At 43.4% G+C, this 23,889-nt stretch overlaps 2 protein-coding genes across 3 annotated transcripts in view; both read left to right on the top strand.

The window, feature by feature from the left end:
* The window catches only part of prim1 (DNA primase subunit 1), a 728,932-nt gene that overhangs the window by 466,462 nt on the left and 238,581 nt on the right, over window positions 1-23,889 (top strand). The window lies entirely within an intron of this gene.
* LOC144482008 (arf-GAP with GTPase, ANK repeat and PH domain-containing protein 1-like) overlaps window positions 1-23,889 on the top strand; it is a 182,168-nt gene that overhangs the window by 100,809 nt on the left and 57,470 nt on the right. For both annotated transcript variants that reach the window (XM_078201258.1, XM_078201259.1), the window contains exons 2-5: window positions 3,716-3,774; window positions 7,885-7,972; window positions 16,780-16,865; window positions 20,654-20,795. In XM_078201258.1, coding sequence (XP_078057384.1) covers window positions 3,716-3,774; window positions 7,885-7,972; window positions 16,780-16,865; window positions 20,654-20,795 — 375 coding nt within the window. The remainder of the gene's footprint in view (window positions 1-3,715; window positions 3,775-7,884; window positions 7,973-16,779; window positions 16,866-20,653; window positions 20,796-23,889) is intronic.

The following is a 23,889-nucleotide window of genomic DNA, read 5'->3' as shown; positions in this document are numbered from 1 at the left end:
CCTACTGGCCAGATCTTGGCAGTGCACAGGGCAGCTGCTCTAATGTTACATTTAGGTTCTAATGAACAGTGCATGTTTCTTCTGGAAACAGAAGGAGAGAGCAAAAATTAATCTAAAAGGCCTGCCAGCAACTTAATACCTGCTCAACATGCAGCACTGGCCTCGATACAGATGATGTGGAGATGCCGGCGTTGGACTGGGGTAAACACAGTAAGAAGTTTAACAACACCAGGTTAAAGTCCAACAGGTTTATTTGGTAGCAAAAGCCACAAGCTTTCGGAGCCTTATGCCCCTTCCTCAGGTGAATGGGAATTCTGTTCACAAACAGGGCATCTAAAGACACAAACTCAATTTACAGAATAATGGTTGGAATGCGAATACTTACAACTAATCAAGTCTTTAAGATACAAACAATGTGAGTGGCTGTCCTGTCTGGAGACAATACACATCTCTTTAGCCTGTCTTGATGCTCTCTCCACTTACATTGTTTGTATCTTAAAGACTTGATTAGCTGTAAGTATTCGCATTCCAACCATTATTCTGTAAATTGAGTTTGTGTCTTTAGATGCCCTGTTTGTGAACAGAATTCCCACTCACCTGAGGAAGGGGCTTAAGGCTCCGAAAGCTTGTGGCTTTTGCTACCAAATAAACCTGTTGGACTTTAACCTGGTGTTGTTAAACTTCTTACTCGATACAGATTGACACTCGATGTTTCTTTTTGGTTTGAAAGAATGAATGTGAGCGAGAAGGTAGTCCACTTTCGAATGGGTACAAGAGAGAAGCTATTAGCATTGCATCAGAGTGGGTAAAGCAGAGCTTTTACAACCTATAAGCAGGGCTAAACCAACAGAGAACAGCAATAATGTATAGTCATATTTTAAAAGTTCTTCTCGAACAAACACCTGTAATGATTGAGGTTGCACAATGCTAGGAACTATTATTCTAACACCAGTCACTGCCTGTGATATTTTGTATGTGAACAGAGACAGTGGGTTTCCTCTGCGATCTCTTTATAAAGAAATGAAGTAGATAGAATGAATTGGATTTTTCTGCTCACAAAGTGGAAGCCTTCTACCTGTTTCAAGGCCTGCATACTGGTGCCATCAAAATATTTGCTTCATAATGTTTGAGGTCTGTCAATGGTATGGATTGAGATTTAGATACATATTCTCTGCTAAGTTTATGCTGGAGGGAACCTTTAAACCTCATGGACTTTGAACGTGTAAACACTGCACAATTTCACTTGTGAATTACATCTCCATCTGTGTCATTGCCCTGATGTAACCAAGCGGAGACTTCAACACTGATGCAGTCAGGAAATCGTGATAACATGAAAAATCAAGGAAATCCAGTCATTTGGAATGTGTTCTGCTGGTTATATGTTTTTTTAAAAATATTTTAAAATGGAAGCTGTGTATTGGCAGGGACAGTTTGGCTAAATTAATGAGATTAGTGCTTTTGATATGTTAGTGAGCCTAGCAATCCTGTAAACAGATGTTTACCTCAGGCAAGTTGGTAACAATGGAGAACAGGACATCAAGGGTTTGAGTGAGATGTTAGAGGTTCAAAAGAAGAGATGAGGCGTTAACTTTGCAATTACATTCTAAAAGGTGGACTCAAAATGAAGGTAATTAAGTGTGACTTCTAAGGAGGTTAGCTCAGATAAGGGAAGATCGAAAGGGGAAATGGCGTATCATGAGCAATTTCAACCTATGCAGATCAGCTGTTTTAAAACGCTATAGGATGTTATTTGGGGAGGAATAGCTCTGAGATTAGAGAAATAAAGGGGTTTAGAACTTGGTAAATTCAGGGACACTGTGTATAGCCATTGAGTTAGTTAACTGTATTTCGAGTTGACTTGTTGTGTATTTCATTATTTCATAGACTCATAGAAACCCTACAGTGCAGAAGGAGGCCATTTGGCCCATCGAGTCTGCACTGACAACAATCCCACCTGGGCCCTATTCCCGTAACCCACATATTTACCCCACTAATCCCTCTAACCTACGCATCCCGGGACACTAAGGGGCAATTTAGAATGGCCAATCAACCTAACCCGCACATCTTCAATGTTTCATTAACGTTTATTTTATTTAAAATCAAAGATGTTTGGGCCATCATTCTCTGGTTTTCAAATCTTTCTTCACATAATACCAAAGTACAATTGAGGGCAAGTATCTGAGGTTTCCTTTCTGGAATTTGGAATAGTCTGGCATTTACCATCAGTTGTGCTCTTAACAAGTGCTATTGTGTGAGTGATTAGTTTAGGGAAAGTCATTCCAGCTCACCACATATGACCAATCTCACATGCTGTTAGATTCTGACTCATCATACTTGTATGGAGTCTGGCATCACACCAAAATGGCAGTGGAGTTACCCATGCTCCTTTTGTGTTGGTGCAGTTGCCCAATACTACTAAACAGATCAGTGTATCGCTTGAACACGTGATCAAAATGTGTCATTCATGACTTTACACACTAGATTGTTCTCGGACTCATTGTGAAGTTAATCTGCAAAATAAAGCTGTCATGTTTTTACAGTTGTGGAGATGCCGGCGTTGGACTGGGGTAAGCACAGTAAGAAGTCTCACAACACCAGGTTAAAGTCCAACAGGTTTATTTGGTAGCAAATACCATAAGCTTTCGGAGCGCTGCTCCTTTGTCAGATGGAGTGGATATCTGTTCTCAAACAGGGCAAACAGACACAGAAATCAAATTACAGAGTCGCTGAGCAGAAACTGATAGCCAAGTTCCGCACACATGAGGACGGCCTAAACCGGGATGTTGGATTTATGTCACATTATCAGTAACCCCCACAGCTTGCCTCCTGGACTTGCAGAATTTCACTAGCTGTTCTGTCTGGAGATAATACACATCTCTTTAACCTGTGTTGAATGCTCCCTCCACCCACATTGTCTGTACATTTAAGACCTGGCTGGCTGTAGAGATTTGCATTCTAATCAGTATTCTGTAATTTGATTTCTGTGTCTGTGCACTGTTTGAGAGCAGAGACCACTCCATGTATAAAATGATGAAGGGGATAGATAGAGTGAACGTTCAAAGACTATTTCCTCGGGTGGATGGAGCTATTACAAGGGGGCATAACTATAGGGTTCGTGGTGGGAAATACAGGACGGATATCAGAGGTAGGTTCTTTACGCAGAGAGTGGTTGGGGTGTGGAATGGACTGCCTGCAGTGATAGTGGAGTCAGACACTTTAGAAACATTTAAGCGGTTATTGGATAGGCACATGGAGCACACCAGGATGATAGGGAGTGGGATAGCTTGATCTTGGTTTCAGATAAAGCTCGGCACAACATCGTGGGCCGAAGGGCCTGTTCTGTGCTGTACTGTTCTATGTTCTATCTATCTGACGAAGGAGCAGCGCTCCGAAAGCTTATGGTATTTGCTACCAAATAAACCTGTTGGACTTTAACCTGGTGTTGTGAGACTTCTTACTAATGTTTTTACAGGACATTGTTGAAAAGTGGCAAGGGAAGAATTAAAGGAAACTATGGAAATGATTTGGAGGTAAATTCCCCAATCCCATATTCTGGAGCAAGGTCATACTCTAGGATATGGGCTGGGCTAATCCTTTTAAATGCAGTTCCCGACATGAGCAGGAGACATCTCTCCCCTCCCCTGCTGCATGTTAAATTGAATATTTCTCTACATTTTCATTGCTGACTTCCTCCTTTATCTTAATTTCTTCTCAGAGGCCTTTGTGAACAGCCAAGAGTGGACGCTAAGCCGCTCAGTCCCAGAGCTCCGGTTGGTAAGTTTGCCTATTTGTTGCTTCTGTCATGAGCACAACAACTGTAATTTTCACTGTCACTGTGGTACCTGGTTTATGCCCTTGTTTCTGAGACATATCTACTGTGAAATACAGAGTGTGCTAAACACAGAGTAAGAAATGGCTGATTGAACATTACAATCTGAGTTCATGTGTCACCTATGAAACTTGAAATCGAGGCTTGCGTAGTTTATATAATCATTCTAATGGCAGGAACTTGTACCTTAACCATATCCCAAAGAACAAACAAAGAACAATACAGCACAGGAACAGGCCCTTCGGCCCTCCAAGCCCGCGCCGCTCCCCGGTCCATTCTTTTGTATCCCTCCATTCCCACTCCGTTCATGTGGCTATCTAGATAAGTCTTAAACGTTCCCAGTGTGTCCGCCTCCACCACCTTGCCTGGCAGCGCATTCCAGGCCCCCACCACCCTCTGTGTAAAATATGTCCTTCTGATATCTGTGTTAAACCTCTCCCCTCCCCCCCCTTCACCTTGAACCTATGACCCCTCGTGAACGTCACCACCGACCTGGGGAAAAGCTTCCCACCGTTCACCCTATCTATGCCTTTCATAATTTTATACACCTCTATTAAGTCTCCCCTCATCCTCCGTCTTTCCAGGGAGAACAACCCCAGTTTACCCAATCTCTCCTCATAACTAAGTCCCTCCATACCAGGCACGGTAGCACAGTGGTTAGCACTGCTGCTTCACAGCTCCAGGGTCCCGGGTTCGATTCCTGGCTCGGGTCACTGTCTGTGTGGAGTTTGCACATTCTTCTCGTGTCTGCGTGGGTTTCCTCCGGGTGCTCCGGTTTCCTCCCACAGTCCAAAGATGTGCGGGTTAGGTTGATTGGCCAGGTTAAAAATTGCCCCTTAGAGTTCTGAGATGCGTAGGTTAGAGGGATTAGCGGGTAAAATATGTGGGGGTAGGGCCTGGGTGGGATTGTGGTCGGTGCAGACTCAATGGGCCGAATGGCCTCCTTCTGCACTGTAGGGTTTCTATGATTTCTATGACATCCTGGTAAACCTCCTCTGTACTCTCTCCAAAGCCTCCACGTCCTTCTGGTAGTGTGGCGACCAGAACTGGACGCAGTATTCCAAATGCGGCCGAACCAACGTTCTATACATCCCCCTGGACATATATTACTTCCTGCGCCAATGCAACAAACAGTATTTTGTCATGATGATTTATTTTTGTCATTGTTCTCTTTGGTTTATTTACTACAGCCAGTATGACAATATGGCAGTAAATCAAGATGATCAGATGTATCTATAGATGAAAAGGGATGTATAATCTGTAAATCTGTCCACAAGTGTTACAAAGCTCAGAAAGCTTGGTCACATCGTGCTAAAATTGTACAGAGCATTGGTGAGATCACACCTCAGTACCGTGTACAGTTTTTGGTCTCCTTACTTAAAAAGAAACATACTTGCATTGGGAGCAGTTCAGACAGTTTCACTGGGCTGATTCCTAAGATGAGGGATTTGTCTTCTCAGGAAGGATTGAGCAGGTTGGGCCGAAACTCATTGGAGTTTAGAAGAAAGAGAAGCGGTCTAATTGAAACATACAAGATTCTGAGTGGGCTGGGGGTTGGTGGGTGGGCGGAGGGCTTGACAGGATAGATGTTGAGAGGATGTTCCCCTAGTGGGGAAGTCAATGTACTACTTACTGATCAGAGTGTGCAACTACCACTTTTTTTGGCCAACCAAATAAACTAAACCAAATTAACAAAGGGACAAATTAAAATGGGCAGCTCCCAAAAGGAGGGGAACCGCCCAAAACAAAGGACAAAGTGGAAAGGAAACTTAAAACATCAAATCAAAATGTGATTAAAGAGGGTCAGTAATGCACCCCAGTCCCTGCGGTGCCCAGTGGGCACGGAAGGCGTTAACAGTGCGTGCAACTACCTTGTTAAGAGAATTGCTAGTAAAACCTGTGACATTGATTGTGTTACAAATAGAAACAGCTGCAACACTTTGCTAGTTTAAGCTCCTTGTCGGCTAACAGCTCGGAGGAAGAGACTTGCAATAAAATAGCTTGAACCTAAAAGACCAGTGTGAAGTGATTCTTCCACTTCAACCGCTTATCCTGAGTAACAGGGGGATCTAAAACTAGGGGGACAATTTCAGAATAAGGGATTTCATATTGAAGATGGAGATGAGGAGGAATTTCTTTTGAGGGTGGTTAGTCTGAGGAATTCTCTTCCCCAGAGAGCAGTGGAGGTTGGTTCATTGAATATATTGAAGCTTGAGTCACATCACAAGGCAGGCAGGCAGGAAAGTCGAGTTAAGACCACAATCAAATCAGCCATGATTTTATTGAATGGTGGAGCGGGGCCGAGTAGTCTACTCCTGCTCCTATTTCTTATCTTATGAGCAATCTCTCTGTCCCTAGTGTGTATGACACAAAACAGCCTACACATTGGGGCGGCACGGTAGCACAGTGGTTAGCACTGCTGCTTCACAGCTCCAGGGTCCTGGGTTCAATTCCCGGCTCGGGTCACTGTCTGTGTGGAGTTTGCACATTCTCCTCGTGTTTGCGTGGGTTTCCTCCGGGTGCTCCGGTTTCCTCCCACAGTCCAAAGATGTGCGGGTTAGGTTGATTGGCTAGGTTAAAATTGCCCCTGAGATGTGTAGGTTAGAGGGATTAGCGGGTAAATATGTGGGGGTAGGGCCTGGGTGGGATTGTGGTCGGTGCAGACTCGATGGGCCGAATGGCCTCCTTCTGCACTGTAGGGTTTCTATGATGACAGAGAGTTGAGAGAGTTCAGCAGGATGTGACCAAGCTCTCTGTCTTTGAGCAGATCTCCCTCTATACTGCAGCATTCACAGACACTCTCCATTGAAATAGCTGTTTCTCTCTTCTTGCCAAAGTGGACGACCTCACGTTTTCCCACATATGCCATCTGCCAAATTTTTGCCCATTCAATCTATCCTTTGCAGATCCTGTATCTCCTCATAAGCTGCTTTCCGATCTATCTTTGTATTGTCAGCAAATTTGGCCACAATGCAGTCTATCCCTTCATCCAAGTCATTAATACAGATTGTAAAAAGTTGCTCACACGCCATTTTGAGCCTGATGCTGATTCTTGTTTCTGTTGACAATCAGGAGACACTGCATGCTCCTGTTTGCCCCCACACTCAATAAGGCATGATATCATTTCAGAAGATTGAACCATGCCAGGATTTGAACCCAGTAGGTTTTGCTTTGAGTCGAGTTTAACTGACTGAGCGAGCCAATCTTGGACAAGAGTCTGTGTAGAGATACGTGGCTGTATAGTTTTAGCAGTTATGACATTAATGCTGTCTGCTGGAGTCAACACCCTGTTTTCAGGTGGCTCAGCAATGTATCCCAGAGGATGGCCATGCTGACTGAGCTTTGCTTTGTTCTTAGTCAGGCCACTAGATAGTGCATGATGGTGATGTTTACAACTTAGACTAGAAGGATAAAACTGATATCCCCAGCTGGTCTCACCAATTGTGACCCCTCTGGTGGCCTGATATGGTATTTATGGTCTGCACCTGAGATTTGAACCAAAACCTCCGGGCTGGTAGAGATCCTTAACAAGGTCTGCAGTGGACACAGTGAAGAAAGAAGATAGAAACCAGATCACACTGTTACATAGAGTCCACAACACAGAAACAGGCCGTTTGGACCAACTGGTTTATGCTCCACATGAGCCTCCCCCAACCCCTTATTACCACATCCTTCTATTCCTTCCTCGTGTTTATCCAGCTTCCCCCTTAAATGCATCAACGCTATTCACCTTGGTAGCGAGTTTCACATTCTCGCTACTTTCTAGGTAAAGAGGTTTCTCCTGAATTCCCTATTAGATTTATTAGTCCTAAATTTGCGGCCCCCTCGTTCTGGTCTCCGCCACCCCTCAAGTAGAAACATCTTCACAACATTGACTCCATCAAACCCTTTTGTATTTTTAAAGTCCTCAACCAGATCACCCAGCTTAGCCTTTTCTATTCTAGAGAAAAAAAGCTCCAGTGTGTTTGATGTTTCTTCCTAGTTATGTGCTGTCTGATCTAGTTGCATTCTTGTGAATCAAACAAATGTGAACTGATGTCTTGGTTTCTTTGAAGGGATTGGTTGGCAGTCTGCGCAGTGGGAAGTCTGCACTCATACATCGATATCTGACTGGCACCTATGTCCGGGATGAGTCTCCAGAAGGTGAGCACTATAGTTCCTTAAGGTTCCTCATGAGTTCTAGTACTTCATGTGAACTAAGGCTGCAATTCAGGGCACAGCTGTAAATATAGGCCACTTCTGGGATATTCTGTATTAAAATGGGCAGGCCATATGTGTTATGAATGATGCAAAACATAATTACTGCTTTCATTCAAAAGAAGTTTTACATTGTAAAATTTGCTCAGTAGCAAATGGGTCAAAATACAAGTCATGCCGCTTGTTTCTATTTTCCGAGTGTATCGAGTGAGATCAGAGATTAAAAGAAATTCTACCACACTCATTGATCTGTGGAGGACACTTTCGACCACAGTTATCAAAGTGAATCTGATGAACTCCTGCAAAAATGAACTGGATAATATCTCGTTTGCAACAACGGATTATTGGCCTAGATATAGATTGAGATGATGAAGTACCTGTATTGGACTTAGTGGCTCCCTCACTGCTGGAGATGAAGGAATCAGCATAATAGAGAAGTTGGAATTGCTGAATCTTCTGGACTTTATTCCAATACCTTAAGGTTCATTGTGGAATATTAATGGGACATTTTCTCAGCAAAGTGAAGGAGTGGAAAAGAGTTCATAGTGTGGAAGGGAGTGAACTTGATGAGCTGAATAGCCATTCCCAGTGTTTCCACTGCATGCCTGTGTAGCAACCTGAAAGGTACCATGCAGGCCTTGTTCTGTGTTAAGTATCCCACATGTGCAGTTGCACAAAGAAATCTAAAGATATCATCCATAGGAAAAACTGGCTGTGCGCAACAATGAAATTTTACAAGGAGCATTGGCTGAATTGCGCATCCCATGGTTTGTGTGCTCCTGCCCTGTTGGCCAGTTGTGGACCTTCCTTGGCGAGTCTAACGGGAAGATTTATGTGGTACAATACTCCTGTCGTAAACCAGCTGATCCTCCAACTCAACCTGAACAATGCCACAAGAGATCCTCTAGTAATTGAGCAAAATAAACCTGTCAGTCTGAACATTTTAGAGTTCTATTCAGGGGAAGCCTCAAATGAGAGGGATTCAAATCACACCAAAAAAAAAGCTCAGGATTTGAGTTATTTTCTGTTCTCAATCTGTGGGCAGTTGATTTTCTGAACAAAATTTTAAAGTTGCCCATTCCTGGAACTTTCATCCCTCATGTCCTGCTTTGGCCAGTCCCATCACCAATATTTTTCTCACTAAAAAACAAAAGTGTTCAAAGAAACACAAATATTTTCGAATACCCGTCTGATTGGTCTCTGGGGTTGCTCACTGCAGTGTCCAGTAAAAGAATCTTTCATTCCGGAGCCTCCACGACAATCCTGGAGGTTTACCAACTCTAATTCACACAGTTGTCCTGAAATCTGTTTCCCCTTCAGATGTTAACAAGAACTAAAAAAGATGCCGTTTTAAAAGAATAACACAATGAGGTAATAATGCTCCGTCATACCGAGGAGGAAGTTTGGAGAATTAGAATCAGCTGCCCTCCTCTCCTCCACAGAGGGGAAGGAAATTGGGAAGATTTAACAGTTGGGCGATGCAGCACCAGGATGCCAGTTTTGTGGTGGGCAGGTGGAGCTTGTAGCATCCTCAAACAGGGGCCAGGGGAACACCCCAGACTTGTGAGTCTTGATGGCTGAGGGTTTTCTGAAGCCACATTGCACCCAGAGAGTCCCGTTGGACTGAGGCGTTGGAATCACTTTATCATAGAATGATGTAGCACAGAAAAGGCCAATCTGTTAACACTGGTCAATAACTAATCAAATTTGATGCTTAATCAATTCAGCTTTAGTATTCTTCATGAGGCTATTCCTCGGTTAGCTGGGCTCAAATGGCACCTGCTCATATTTCAAACATACCAATGGATCCTTCCACCAAATGCATTTTTATTGAATGCTTGTTCCCTGAAGGCTTCCAGATCTTAAAATATGGAAGTAATTAAAGCTTAATAGATTACTAATGGTCTGTGTATGATGTTTCTGTTTAATCCACAATAGAACTTTTGAAATGAATGGTCTTCCTAAAGATTGTTGAAGCTCACACTCGCTTTATAGTTCATGGCCCATTTAGTGAGAGTTAGCTCTGACAACACTGAGGCAATCTGGAAAAGCACTCAGTGGCATTGCCATGGGAGGTAGCCATGTTAGGCTAAGCAAAGGAGACTTTCTGTGACGATAAAGCCCCTTTCATGCCAGAGAATTACTTGTTGATTGCATTTAACAATTGGATTTGTATTTATGTTTCATCCCCCCTCCCCCACTGTAAATAAATATCTGACGCATGTAAAAGGCATGCCTCGTGCATTATCAACAGGAGGTACAATAGAGTAGCTAGGATTAATATCTCTCAATATTCCTTCCCTCCGTACGATTGGGAACTTGCCCTGTGAAACATCATGGCTGCATACCCACATCCTGGCACGTGGTGGCACAGGATGTGGCAACAGGGCTGCTCACAGCTCGCGAAGAAGCATTAGCTTCCATTTATCTTTAACTTGGTGCGTTTTCACTTTGTAATTCTCAGTGCAAGATCACATTGTTCACAAATGGTCCATAATGGAATAAACGGACCAATAAATGGAGTTTAATTTACACAAATGCGAGGTGATGCATTTTGGTAGATTGAACCAGGGCAGGACTTACTCAGTTAATGGTAGGGCGCTGGGGAGAGTTACAGAACAAAGAGATCTAGGGGTACAGGTTCATAGCTCCTTGAAAGTGGAGTCACAGGTGGACAGAGTGGTGAAGAAGGCATTCGGCATGCTTGGTTTCATCGGTCAGAACATTGAATACAGGAGTTGGGACGTCTTGTTGAAGTTGTACAAGACATTGGTAAGGCCACACTTGGAATACTGTATGCAATTCTGGTCACCCTATTATGGAAAGGATATTATTAAACTAGAAAGAGTGCAGAAAAGATTTACTAGGATGCTACCGGGATTTGATGGATTGAGTTATAAGGAGAGGCTGAATAGACTGGGACTTTTTTCTCTGGAGCGTAGGAGGCTGAGGAGTGACCTTATAGAGGTCTATAACATAACGAGGGGCATAGACAAGGTAGATAGTCAATATCTTTTCCCAAAGGTAGGGGAGTCTAAAACTAGAGGGCATAGGTTTAAGGTGAGAGGGGAGAGATACAAAAGTGTCCAGAGGGGCAGTTTTTTCACACAGAGGGTGGTGAGTGTCTGGAACAAGCTGCCAGAGGCAGTAGTAGAGGCGGGTACAATTTTGTCTTTTAAAAAGCATTTAGATAGTTACATGGGTACGATGGGTATAGAGGGATATGGGCCAAATGCGGGCAATTGGGATTAGTTTAGGGGTTTTTAAAAAAAGGGCGGCATGGACAAGTTGGGCCGAAGGGCCTGTTTCCATGCTGTAAACCTCTATGACTCTATGGAGACATTCTCAGCGTCTCTCAAATCCCTGCTGCTGGCTAAATTGATTCCTAAAAGTCACTGACAGCTAATGGGCTAATAGGCTGCAGGAATATAGAACCATCCAAATAAGTTCTTAGCATAAGATACCAGGAGCAGCCAATGGATAATTTCCCTGCAAAAATGCATTTCATTTCAACAAAGATTTTTTTCTTTTTATTGCCATTTCCAGGGACATAGCTGTACAGCTAGTGAATAAGTTAAATTCTGTTTCTTTTCAAATGGGGTTCTGGAATTTTAGCCTGTGTTTTGGGAATTGATTCTAGCTATTTATGTGAAAACTGCAAATCAAAATGTCTTGCCCATATAATGGGAGAAAGATTTGGATTGGGTGCCATGTCATAAATTCACTCAATAGGTGTGTTTGTGATCTCACTGTCCATGGCAAGCAGAGCTCTTTTCCTGCAGTGCGGTACAGAGCCATATAGGCCAGATATATCTCTGAATTGAGTCTTGATCTATATCAAGTTACGAAACCTCTGATGGGTAGTGGGTCACAAACTTCAATGAGTTGCATGACCAGATTATTAGTCTGCCCCCTCTGGTGGAGGGGAGTTCTCCTTGGTATCCTGGCCAATATTTATCCCTCAATCAACACCTAAAAACAGATTACCTGGCCATTATCATATTGAAGTTTGTGGGATCTTGCTGTGTACAAATTGGCTGCCGTGTTTCCTACATTACAACAGTGACTGTGCTTCAAAAGTACTTCATTGACTAAAACACATTGGGACATCCTGACTTGGTGAAAGGTGCTGAATAAATGCAAGTCCTTTTGTTTTAATATGGAAACAAGGTCAGGGCACTTAAAACCTTCTAAGCCCTTTGCTCCAGGGCATGGAAAGGCATCGGACAGTCTGCTGGTCGCCTGGAGTTAAATATCAGGCTCCTGATTCCAATTTGGTTGTCCTGTTTTAAATTCTGAAAAAAATAACCGGACAGAAGACTCAGACAAACCACTGTGGGTTAAATTAAATGGCATCAGGCTTTTGCCTCCTATAGATAGCCATTACAATTACAATTGATTCATCAGTGGCAGCAAAAGAACATTGCTGAAATAACTCTGTCACTGCAAAACTCAGGCCCATCTATTTTAAACACAGCTGATTGGAAGTGTCAAATGTTAAATTAGCAAAAAAGTTAATCTATCTTGTTATTGAAGGAAGTGATTAATGTGGCAGTACACTATGTCATGCATAATGAGATGTGAACCTTTGCAATTTTGATGGGAGAAAGCACAGAAAATTTGGTTCAATAGTTGCAAATATTTTTGGAACCAAACAAAAAGAAAGTGCCTTTCACAACCTCAGGATGTCTCAAAGCACTTTCCAGCCAATTAAGTCCTTTTTGAAGTATAGTCACTGTTGTAATGTAGGAAACAAGATAGCCAATTTGTGCACAGCAAGCTTCCACAAACCTCAAATGTGAGAATGACCAGATAATTGTTGGTCGAGGGATACATATTGACTCGGACATTGCAGAGAACTCCCTGCTTTCTTCTTTGTCCACCTGAGAGGGCTAATGGGACCTTGGTTTAACACCACATTTGAACAGTGTAGCACTCTTTCAGTACTGCACAAGGAGTGTCAACCTAGATTATTGTGCTCAAATCTCTGTATTGGGACTCAAAACCATGATCTTCTGTCTCCGAGGCATGAGTGCAACCCACTGTGCCATTGCCTACACAAAATCAGGAAGCTGCCTTCGTTAAACTCGCATTCAAATTTGCAACAACAGAAAATGGAAATTTGTGCCCATAATTGCTCACCCGGGACCCTGGTGCCTTTTGGCTTTGGGAGGGGGAAGATCAGCCCGGTTTGCCATTCAGTGATTCCTGCTGGAAACTAGGTGTATGTGAACATTAGAGGAGATCAGGATTTGACTTGTCATGATTGATTGTTAGCTGGTTATTTAAGTATGGAGACTAACACCCCCCCTACCCCCACCACCACAACTTTTACCATTGAAGTTCTCCCTGCAGCACACACCATTTCCGATCTTCCTCGGCTCTGTCACTCAGTATCACAGGGCTTGCCAATTCGGGTGGGATGTATCCCTGGAGTTTTTATTGCACAACCTCCCACCTTCAACCATCTGACCCAGTCGAACAGCCTTTGCTTCATATCTTCCGTGTTTTTCTATAACTGATAAATGGTAGTGTTTTTTTTAAATTGAGAACACCATTATTTCCAATGCCCTGGTGATCTTTGCCCTGGGTCCATTCACCAGCATCCAGGGGAATTCATCTTGAATTTTTGGAGACTCCAGGACAGGTTGGCAGTTTTGTGTCCCATATTTAATGGGACTAAAAAAATACATTTTTGTTCACAGCTGAGGGCAGTTCCAGAGCACCAGAAATGAAAGTAGAAAGAACAATTATTTAAAGTGATCCTGAGTAATATAAAGGCTCTATTAAATATGATCAACAGAGGATATTTTAAAAGGCATCTTCATGGTTGGAAGTAGAGGTCATAGGTAACTGTGTGTGTGTGTTTCTTTTTTCAATTATATTTTTCTGGAAGGACCGAGTGAAATATTCCCCGTTTATAAAGTGAACATTGATTTTTCAGAAAGACAGCTTCACTTCCACAGGATGCGGTTAAACACGCCTGTGCCGTGCTCTTAACAGGATGTGGTCTCACCACAGCAGTCGTTTGTAGCCCAGCTCTTTGAGACATACCTAGTTGTTTCAGGGCTGTATTTTTGGCGTGGCCTGCATGGATCCTTTCCATCAAATGGTGACAGTTTTAACATCTTGTGTAATTACCGCAAAATGCAATTTGATGTGTAACTAAGACACTCCAGGCGCTTGTGATTGTGTTAATCTATTGTGTGACAAAAAGATCAATTTTTTATTTGATTTAAGCATTGGTGATGATTTTCATTATTTTCTGGGGGCAGGGGTTCAAAATAATGAGTTACTGGATTCCCACTTGTTAGCTGCTGAGTCTTTGGCCCTCTCCCTCCCCCATGTGCTGCCCCTTGGCTACATCAACTGCAGATGTGGGGTCAACTTCCACACACGCAAACAATACCCAACTCTCCCTTTCCATCACTTCTCTGTCTCTGTGTTCTTAGGCTCCTTGTCTGGTGCCCAGTCTTGTGTGAACTCCAGGTTCCTCCAGCTAAACTATTGGATGACTGCAGTCAGTGTCTTTGATTCCCACCACAAACTCCATACTCTTGCCAGCAATTCCAGACTCCAGTTGAGCAGACTGTTTGCAATATCAATGGCCTATTCAACCCTGAGCTCAACTTCTGACCACATATCCTTTCCATCACAAAGTCCTACTTCTACCTCCATAATATCACCTAGCTCCAACCCAGCCTTAGCCTATCTATCACTGAAATTCTCATCTATACCATTGTCGTTTAAAGATTTGACTCAATTCTCTCCTGGCTGGCCTTCTATCCTCCACCCTGCATAAATTTCCACATCCTAAATTTTTCTCCTATATCCTATTCCCTCACCCATCCTGGCCTCTGCTCCCCCAATCCTCATTGAAGCATTTAAATTTCAACATGGCCTCGCCCTCTCTATCTCTCTAACCACCTCTCACCCATACAACCTGTCATACAAACTCACCATTCCTCTGCCTCTGGCCTCTCGTGCATCCCTCCCTTTGCTCCACCATTGGTGGCCCTGCCTTCAGCTGCCTGGGCCATGCAAACTGAAATTCCCTACCTAATCCCTTCTTCCTCTCCACTTCCTCACCCTCTTTAAGACCATCTTTCAAAGCGGTCTTATTGACCAAGCTTTTGGTTAACTGTGCCTAAATATCTCCTTGGCTTGATGACCATTCTTTGGATAATATTTCCATGAAACACTTTGGAAAGTGAAGCTTTTCTTCATTAAATGTACCGTGTAAATATCAGTTGCTATTTTCAGAGAGCAGTGTTTGTTAATTGGCTCTGATTGTGAGACGGAGAATGTCAATATGACTGTTTCAAAAAGGAAAACTCTGCAGTTTGTTTGTAAACCTCTATGTTTTGATACTGCAGATAATTTCACAGTCATTTAATGGAAACTATTAATATAAAATTGTACATCAGAGTGAGGTTGCGGGCCTAGCTTGGTGGGTAAATGTACCGCTTTGTGTGATATTTAGCTATACCAAACAGGATGGACCCAGGTTGGTATGTGCTGTGCTTACTGGACCTTGAGTGATGCGGTACAATTATTGTCAGTGGAGAGGGCAACAATGAGTCAGGGACAAAAACAGAAAATGCTGGAAAATCTCAGCCGGTCTGACAGCATCTGTGGGAAGAGAATAGAGACAACGTTTCGAGTCTAGATGACCGATAACCCTTTGTCAGAGCTGCTAATAGTCAGGGATCTCAGCCCTGACTGCAGCGGCAAAATCTTCATATGCTTATGTTCAATGAGGGGAGGAATGGGCATGTTCCCCAGGGTCAAACAGCTTCCCAAGACTGGCTTTCGAAATTTACATGTCAAGGCTGGCCACTTGAGCAAGGTAGCAGAGGGCTGTTGGAGCCTATACCCAAGCAAGAGACAGCCCCTTAAGGAGACAAGCGAAGTTGAAGGATAAATGTTGGCTTGGACACGGGAAAACTCCTTCTGCTATTCAAACAGTGACACAGGATCTTTTCTGTCCACCCAAAGTGTCAGATAGAGCCTTAATTTAATGTCTCATCTGAAAGATGGCACCTCCGGCAGTGCAGCACTCCTTCATTACAACCCCCCCCCCCCCCCCCGCTCACCCCCCCAGTACAGCACCCCCTCAGTACTGCACTGGGAGCATCAGCCTGCATTCTGAGCTCAAAGCCTGGTGCTTTTTAAAAATGACATTATTATGGGCACTGCTGGACAACTTGGTATTTATTACCCATGCAAAGGTGGTGGTGAGCTGATTGGCTTGATGGGCCATTTTGGAGGGCAGTTAAGAGTCAGCTGTGAATCTGAAGTCACGTATAGGCTAGATTACCTTCCTCAAAAGGGCATGAGAAAACCAGATGGGTTTTTATGATTAGATTTACTTAATTGAATTTAAATGCCCTAGCTGTTGTGATAGGATTTGAACTTGTGTCTCTGGATCAGTAGGTCGGAGCTCCCTGGTACTAATCTACTAACATAACCACTATGGTATCCTGCCCCTACGTGGAACCCACAATCACTTGATTCGATGGTGAGAGTGCTGTCCACTGGCTGACACCATTACAGGGCTGAAAGCTGAAAGACTCGAAGGTTACACAGTGACTAGTTTCAGGAGCTATCTAACCTATGTTCTTGAGTATAACTAGTGGACTTAGACTGTAAGCCATTGGACCAGGTGTTCCATGCTTATTAGATAAAAAACTTGAAACATTAAAATGTTTATTTGTCTTAATTGCTAACGTCCCCCATTGTGTTTCTGCCAGGTGGTCGGTACAAGAAGGAAATCAATGTCAATGGTCAGAGCCACTTGCTGCTGATCAGGGATGAAGGAGGTCCTCCAGATGCACAGGTAAATGTTTAACTGAGGCATATTGATCTACAGGAAGGTGGGATGAACCATCCTATAATCTGCATCCCATGAAAACGGCATAATTCTGACATAAATAGGGTTGCCTGGAGTCATTATACACACAACAGTTTTAATCACTAAGCTTCTGAGGCTGTCTGAGAGTTTCCATTTCAAAAGCAAATTGTCTCCCATTTTCACTTAGATGCAGAGCTTAATTTGCATTGCCATGACAACGTGAGACAAGCTGTAAAAATCAACCCGACAATAAGGATTATCAGACTTTTAAATTTGTATCGTGATGTCTATGATGTAAAGCTGAGCAGAATGTCCTGGCACACAGTCACTATTTATCTTTGCAGTACCTGCTATGGCTCAGTTGGTAGCAGTCTTGTCTTTAAGTCACAAGGTTCTGGGTTCAAGTCTGACTCCAGGACTTGAGCACAAAAATCAAGATTAACATGCCAATGTTGTGCTGAGGGAATGCTGCACTGTTGGAGGTGTCTCTTTCAGATGAGACATTAAACTATTTATTATTTCAGTTCTCCCCAGTGCCCTGGCAAATATTTATCCCTCAACCACCAAAACAACAAACAGATTTTCCAATCATTATTGCATTTCTGTTTGTGGGAGTTTGTTGCTGCCTATAATACAACAGTGACCACAGTTCACTTCAGAAGTACTTCATTGCTTGTACAACGCTTTGAGATGTCCGGTGGTTGTGAAAAAATGCTTTAGAAATGCAAGTATTTTTTAATCAATGGTTACTCTCAGCCAGAAGGCAGTTTTGAAGGAGTGATGATTCGTCTCAGCAAGGGCCGTCACAAGATCCTCTGCTGGAAATTCTGTACTTGCTGGATGGCCGGAAAGAACAGAGTCCTCGGGTGGGATTTTACCACCTCGCTCGAGCGAGACCGGGAATTCCCACCCGAGGACAACAGACATTTCCATTGTCCGCCCCTCGCCCGCTCCGATTCAGTGGCGGGTGGGGAGGTAGAATTCTGGTGCATGTCTTGCCTGTGATCCAGTGCTGTTGAATAGCCTGCTACACTCCCTTTCTAAGTTCACACATGAGAAATGGCCACTTGGACATGGTACCAAGTAGTGCTGGTGCCTGTTCTTCGAAACCCAAGTCCTGTCCGTGTGGAGTTTGCACATTCTCCCATGTCTGCGTGGGTTTCCTCTGGGTGCTCTGGTTTTCTACCACAGTCCAAAAGATGTGCAGGTTAGGTACGTTAGCCATGCTAAATTGTCCCCGAGTGTCCCAAGATGTGTAGGTTAAGTGGGATGCTCTGCCAGAGAGTCGGTGCAGATTCAATGGGCCAAATGGCCTCCTTCTACACTGTAGGTATTCTAGGAGGGCAGAAAATTACAGGCAGGGGAGTTGAGTGGAATACGAGACGTTGAACTGAATCAAATTGTAAAGAGTAGTTTTCGAACACACTGGAGGACAAATGAGCCTCACAAATCCCAACATAAAATGGGTGGTTGGAGGGAGGCATGATTCAAACACAAGTGTCAGCCTGAATCGTCATGGAAATTAGCCCTCATGCTTCATTTGCATTCATCAGAGAAGCTGCGGCAGCCAATCAGTGGGTCCTGTTGCAGCTTGTAGGTCAGAGCCTGCCCAATCCTGGTTGGATTCAGCTCTGAGTTGTCGAGCTGGTCCTGGAAGTCATTGGGAGTGGGGGTGGTGCCAGGCTGGAGAAGGCCTCGAGCCAGGAGGAGCAGGACTGGGGGTAGTTGAATTCTCCAATGTTGTTGCTGGCACATTTATAGGATCTAAATATCATTTCCCGACCCCATGATAATTTAAAGCAGAAACATCCCGATGAATTTCTCGCCCACCGTGTTTCTCTGTCTCTGGGAAGAAAACATTTTATTCTAAACTATTTCAAACCTTTTTTCTCTTCAGTTTGAATAGAGGAAGTATTAAAATTTTAAATGCCATTAAACATTTGAACTTGTCTGCCTCTAAATTCCCACGGGCATAATAAGCTGTTACATTAATATAGTGCTGATTTGATGGGCTGTGTGCCACTTTTACAATATATCCATTTTCCACAATAAAAGCACTCTGCCATTGAACAATTGACAAAATATCATAGCATAGCGTAATAGTTAAAAAATCAGTTATTGCACATCATTATTACTTATGTACGACAATTTGATTTATTATATTATGAGCAGTGTGGAGACCTTCCTATGCATGGTAAATTTCAGAGATAGCCTGAAACTGAAGCTCACTTTGCTCAACCCCAATCTGTCATGGTGCCAACAAATGATTGAGACTGATCGACCAAAGGATTTCGTCAAATAGCAATTGCTTCCTGCTCATCTGCTTTTTACAGCAGCAGCACCAAATAGGAGAGTCACTGAAGTTGAGTCATTCTCCCTCTGATCCCTTTGTTCCTCCATCCCTGCCATCTCCATTATAGAATACTACAGTAGGGAGGCCATTGGGCCCATTGGAAAGCTGCTGTTCACTCTGTTTTCACCTCCCTATCCAACATTACAAAGCCAACTGTCGCCTAGCACCAGTTGGAACACCGTAAGGTATGGGTCGCCATACCTATGCTTACAGCAGCACTATTCAAACAGTCTCTCCACTCCAGTACACCATCAACATTCCTGACCTCCCTCCAGCACAACAGCAGATTTGAAACAACTACTCGCCACTTTCCTCTTCTTGCTTCAGTTTCCCCTCTTTCGGTGGCACAGTGGTTAGCACTGCTGCCTCACAGCGCCAGGGACCCAGGTTCGATTCTGGCCTTAGGTAACTGTCTGTGTGGAGTTTGCACGTTCTCCCTGTGTCTGCATGGATTTCCTCCAGGTGCTCTGGTTTCCTCCCACAGTCCAAAGATGTGCTGGTTGATGGATTGGCCGTGCTAAATTGCCCTTTGGTGTCCAAAGATGTGCAGGTTAGGTGGATTAGCCATGCTAAATTGCGCCTTAGTGTACAAAGATGTGCAGGTTAGATGGAGGTTGGGGGTGTGTGAGTGGGGCTGGGGGCTGGGTAAGATGCTCTTTCAGAGAGTCCGTGCAGACTCAATGGGCTGAATAGCTTCCATCTGCACTGTAGGAGTTCTTTGGTTCTATAGTTTTATGTTTAAGTAAATTATCAGTGTTTCTTTCAGAGACTGATTCTGTGACTTGTTCCTGCCATTGCCCCCTATGTATTTCTATCCAGTTATAGCAACACTGGCCACAAGCATGTTCTACACACACAAATAACAGAATGCATTTTCCCTCATCCATAGCTTCCAGTCACCCATGAACGTGTTATCCTTTTCCATTTATTCTGCCCTGGGAGACAGTTCAATGGGTATTCACTAACTTATCAGAAGTGCCTTGCTTCACATGTCCATAAACAGACTATTTGACCACACGGGGCATCGTAGCTAAGCTGGAGCATATTTTCACCCGACATGCACATATGTATGCTTCCATTGGTCATTATGGACTCGCGATCAGGAGGTGGAAACCTGTCCAACTTTACACTCATTAGTTTATTTCACAGAAATCACAACTGAAAAGAAGCACATTTGGCTCATTACACTTTTGCTGGTGCTAGCTCATTCGCTGGAGCAATCAACATTAATCCCACTTGCCAACCCTTTCCGTATTTTTTTTTACATTCTTTTTCAAGCATTGAATGGAATCAAAGAAATGTGCTCATTTTAATAACCGCTCTCCCCCCACCACCAGCATCATCCATTTTCAAGTTAACTATTTGCCTTGGTTTGAAGGTCAGCTGATATATTTACCTTATTCCATCTTTTCCCTTACAGTTCTCAACGTGGGTAGATGCTGTTATATTTGTCTTCAGCCTGGAAAATGAGAAGAGCTTTGAAACCATTTTCAATTATTACACCAGGCTCACGAGCTATCGGAATGCAGCTGAGATTGCTGTGATAGTGGTGGGGTCACAGGGTAAGTGAGATGGCCAGCACTATTCCATACCTCCCAACTCTTCAAGCTGACTGAGAGTGGTTTTTGTGTCTCCGTGCTGCTGGTTGCTATTTATTGAAATTAGGGTGAGGGGGGAAGTTCCTGTACTGATGGTGGACTGGCTGGGAGAAGCAAGAGATGTCTCCCACCTCAACACACAAAATCAAACATTTCAAAGTCTTGTGTTCCTGCTCCCAAAGCCAGTAGGGTCCTCACTGGATTGCAATAGAACCATAGAAAATTACAGCTCAGAAACAGGCCTTTTGGCCCTTCTTGTCTGTGCCGAACCATTTTTTGCCTAGTCCCACTGACCTGCACTTGGACCATATCCCTCCACACCCCTCTCATCCATGAACCCGTCCAAGTTTTTCTTAAATGTTAAAAGTGACCCCGCATTTACCACTATATCCGGCAGCTCATTCCACACTCCCACCACTCTCTGCGTGAAGAAGCCCCCCCTAATATTCCCTTTAAACTTTTCTCCTTTCACCCTCTGGTTTTTTTCTCCCCTAGCCTCAGCGGAAAAAGCCTGCTTGCATTCACTCTATCTATACCCATCAAAATCTTATACACCTCTATCAAATCTCCCCTCAATCTTCTACGCTCCAGGGGATAAAGTCCCAACCTATTCAATCTCTCTCTGTAACTCAGCTTCTCAAGTCCCGGCAACATCCTTGTGAACCTTCTCTGCACTCTTTCAACCTTATTTACATCCTTCCTGTAACTAGGACTACACAATTGACCAAAAATGTACACAATCTATATCTGTCAATTATATCATTAGGTCCTGACTGCTATTTTAATATTCAATTTTCTGAGCTGGGAGGCCACTGCAGTTTTGCCATCAAGGAAAGTTGAGTGAGAAAGGATCTGGGACCAGAAGAGGCTATTTTAAGACAAGTTTATTTTAATTTGTGTGTTTAATTCGTTAATTTGTGTGACCAGGCACAGCGAGAGTCCAGGCCCTGCATCAAAAGCTCCCCTGGCCTCTGCCCTCCCACAAGACTGCCTCTCAAAGTCTCAATCCTCTTCACCTACCTGCATGCGGACAGCTCCCTCCCACTTATCTGGGTGGGGAGTGAACCGACAACGTGTTAATGAGTTAAAATGAGGCCTGCTTTCTGCTGTGGTGAGTGCAAAAGCAAAATACTGTGGCTGCTGGAAACATTTAGCAGCTCAGGCAGCCTCTGTGGACAAAGAAACAAGAGTTAATGCTTCAAGTCAATGACTTTTGACCTCACTCAATAGATAGTGCCTGACCTGCTGAATATATCCAGCACTTTTGAATGAACCCACCCACTCACCTGTCCATACACAAAATCGGGACTGAGATATCTGTGACTTGAGTGCTTTGTTCACACTTGTAGTTTTGCTTATTATATCACATTCCGCGAGAGTCTAAAAATACTGGCAACCTGACAATAGACATTTTCTCAGCCAAACGGACTGTTCGATTGAGATACATGCTATGGTTCGGCAATGCAAGCCCAGCAAGGGGAATCTCGAGATGGAGCAGTAGACCAAAAAAAAAGATTTTGGCCTATTTTCTCTCTCCTTTGTTTAGCAGCCTCTTCAAGGCATTGGCTGTTTGCCTGCAAGACTGTCCTCTGCCATACAGTGCTCCACTTAAGTGGTCATTTGTCACATGCCAGTCTGCACAATGAGTGTTGGCACCACAGCCAAGTCCAATTCTGCCCTTGCCTGACACAGACACTCAGCCATTCTGAAATTCCACTCCAATGCCTGCGCATTTGTCAGCATGCATTTAACTTGCATTTACGTAGTGCCTTTCACCACCTCAAAGCACTTCACAGCCAATTAAATACTGTTGTCACTGAAATGTCCGCCGTCACATTCTTTTCAACTTAACCTGTATATTTTTTTCCCGTGCTTTTCATAAGTTGTATTTTGCGCACCCAATATCAGCTGGAAATATCAGACAAATGGTGTTGCTTGTGAACTTTTCAACAATGCGCCATTGCTGTGTGTCCCCCTGGTCAGCCAGTGGCTCGAATGGATTCTATTTTCCCTTTGTTTCTCTTCCTCCAATTTTCTCCCTTCCCCCAGCTCCAAAAGACCTTTCAATTCTAGCTTTGTAATTGGCAAAGAACCTGTGAAAAATAAGGCATGAATTTACTTGGCTAAAATCGACCTCTGTCACGAAGAAATCAATATCTTCATAACCCTTGAGAATACAATTTATTTTATATCCTATATTTCTCAACGCACCCCCTGAAGGAAAAGCCAGGGAAAACTGTGGGGTGTTGAAGCTTCAAATATGTCCTCTGCTCATAAATTTTCATTAAAAATTTGCAATTCATGAGGGAAGATATTATTGTCTCGAGAGAAGCTGCAGGCTGGAAGCTTGTAAAGATGATCTTTAATCAACATCAAATTACGTGATGATGTAAGGATGTTGAGTGTCAAGTGGTATTTCAGTGTCTTGGCAGCACATCAAAAGCCCTGAAACATAGCTGTGATCAGCAGCAGGTATGAGAAATATCCGTATCGTGTTCTTTGTCCTTTTTTATATTGGGAAACCTAGCTGAAGGGTCAGGAACAAATACAGATGAGGGGCCATTCAGCCCATCATAGAAACAGGCCCTGTTCTGCCATTCATTCAGATTTGTATTTTGACACCATCTACCCACCTTTATTCTGTATCTTTTGATTCCCTATCTACCAGAATCTATCATTCATGATCTTGAAATATCCAACTGATTCCCAGCTTTTTAAGAACCTCTGCGTGAAGAATCGCTTCCTAATTTCATAAATAGCCTCACTTTGATTTTAATATTGTGCTTGATTCCCACATCATAGAAAATAGTTTGCCGACTGTATCAAACTCTTTTATCATTTTCAACACCTCAATTAGATCACCCCGCAGCTTTCTAAACTCAAAGGGAGACCAACCAAGCTTATGTAACCAGTCCTCATAATTTAACCCTTTTAGCCTCCATATCATTCCAGTAAATCTGTTCTGCACCTACTCCAAAGCCAAATGCATCCTTCTTGACATACGATGCACAGAACTGGGTCTGACCAAGGCACTGTACATTTAGCTCATCTATAGGAG

Source organism: Mustelus asterias, chromosome X (assembly GCF_964213995.1).
Source record: "Mustelus asterias chromosome X, sMusAst1.hap1.1, whole genome shotgun sequence".
NCBI lineage: Eukaryota > Metazoa > Chordata > Chondrichthyes > Carcharhiniformes > Triakidae > Mustelus > Mustelus asterias.
The sequence above is the reverse complement of the archived record's forward strand: the minus strand, read 5'-3'. Positions and strand labels throughout refer to the sequence as shown.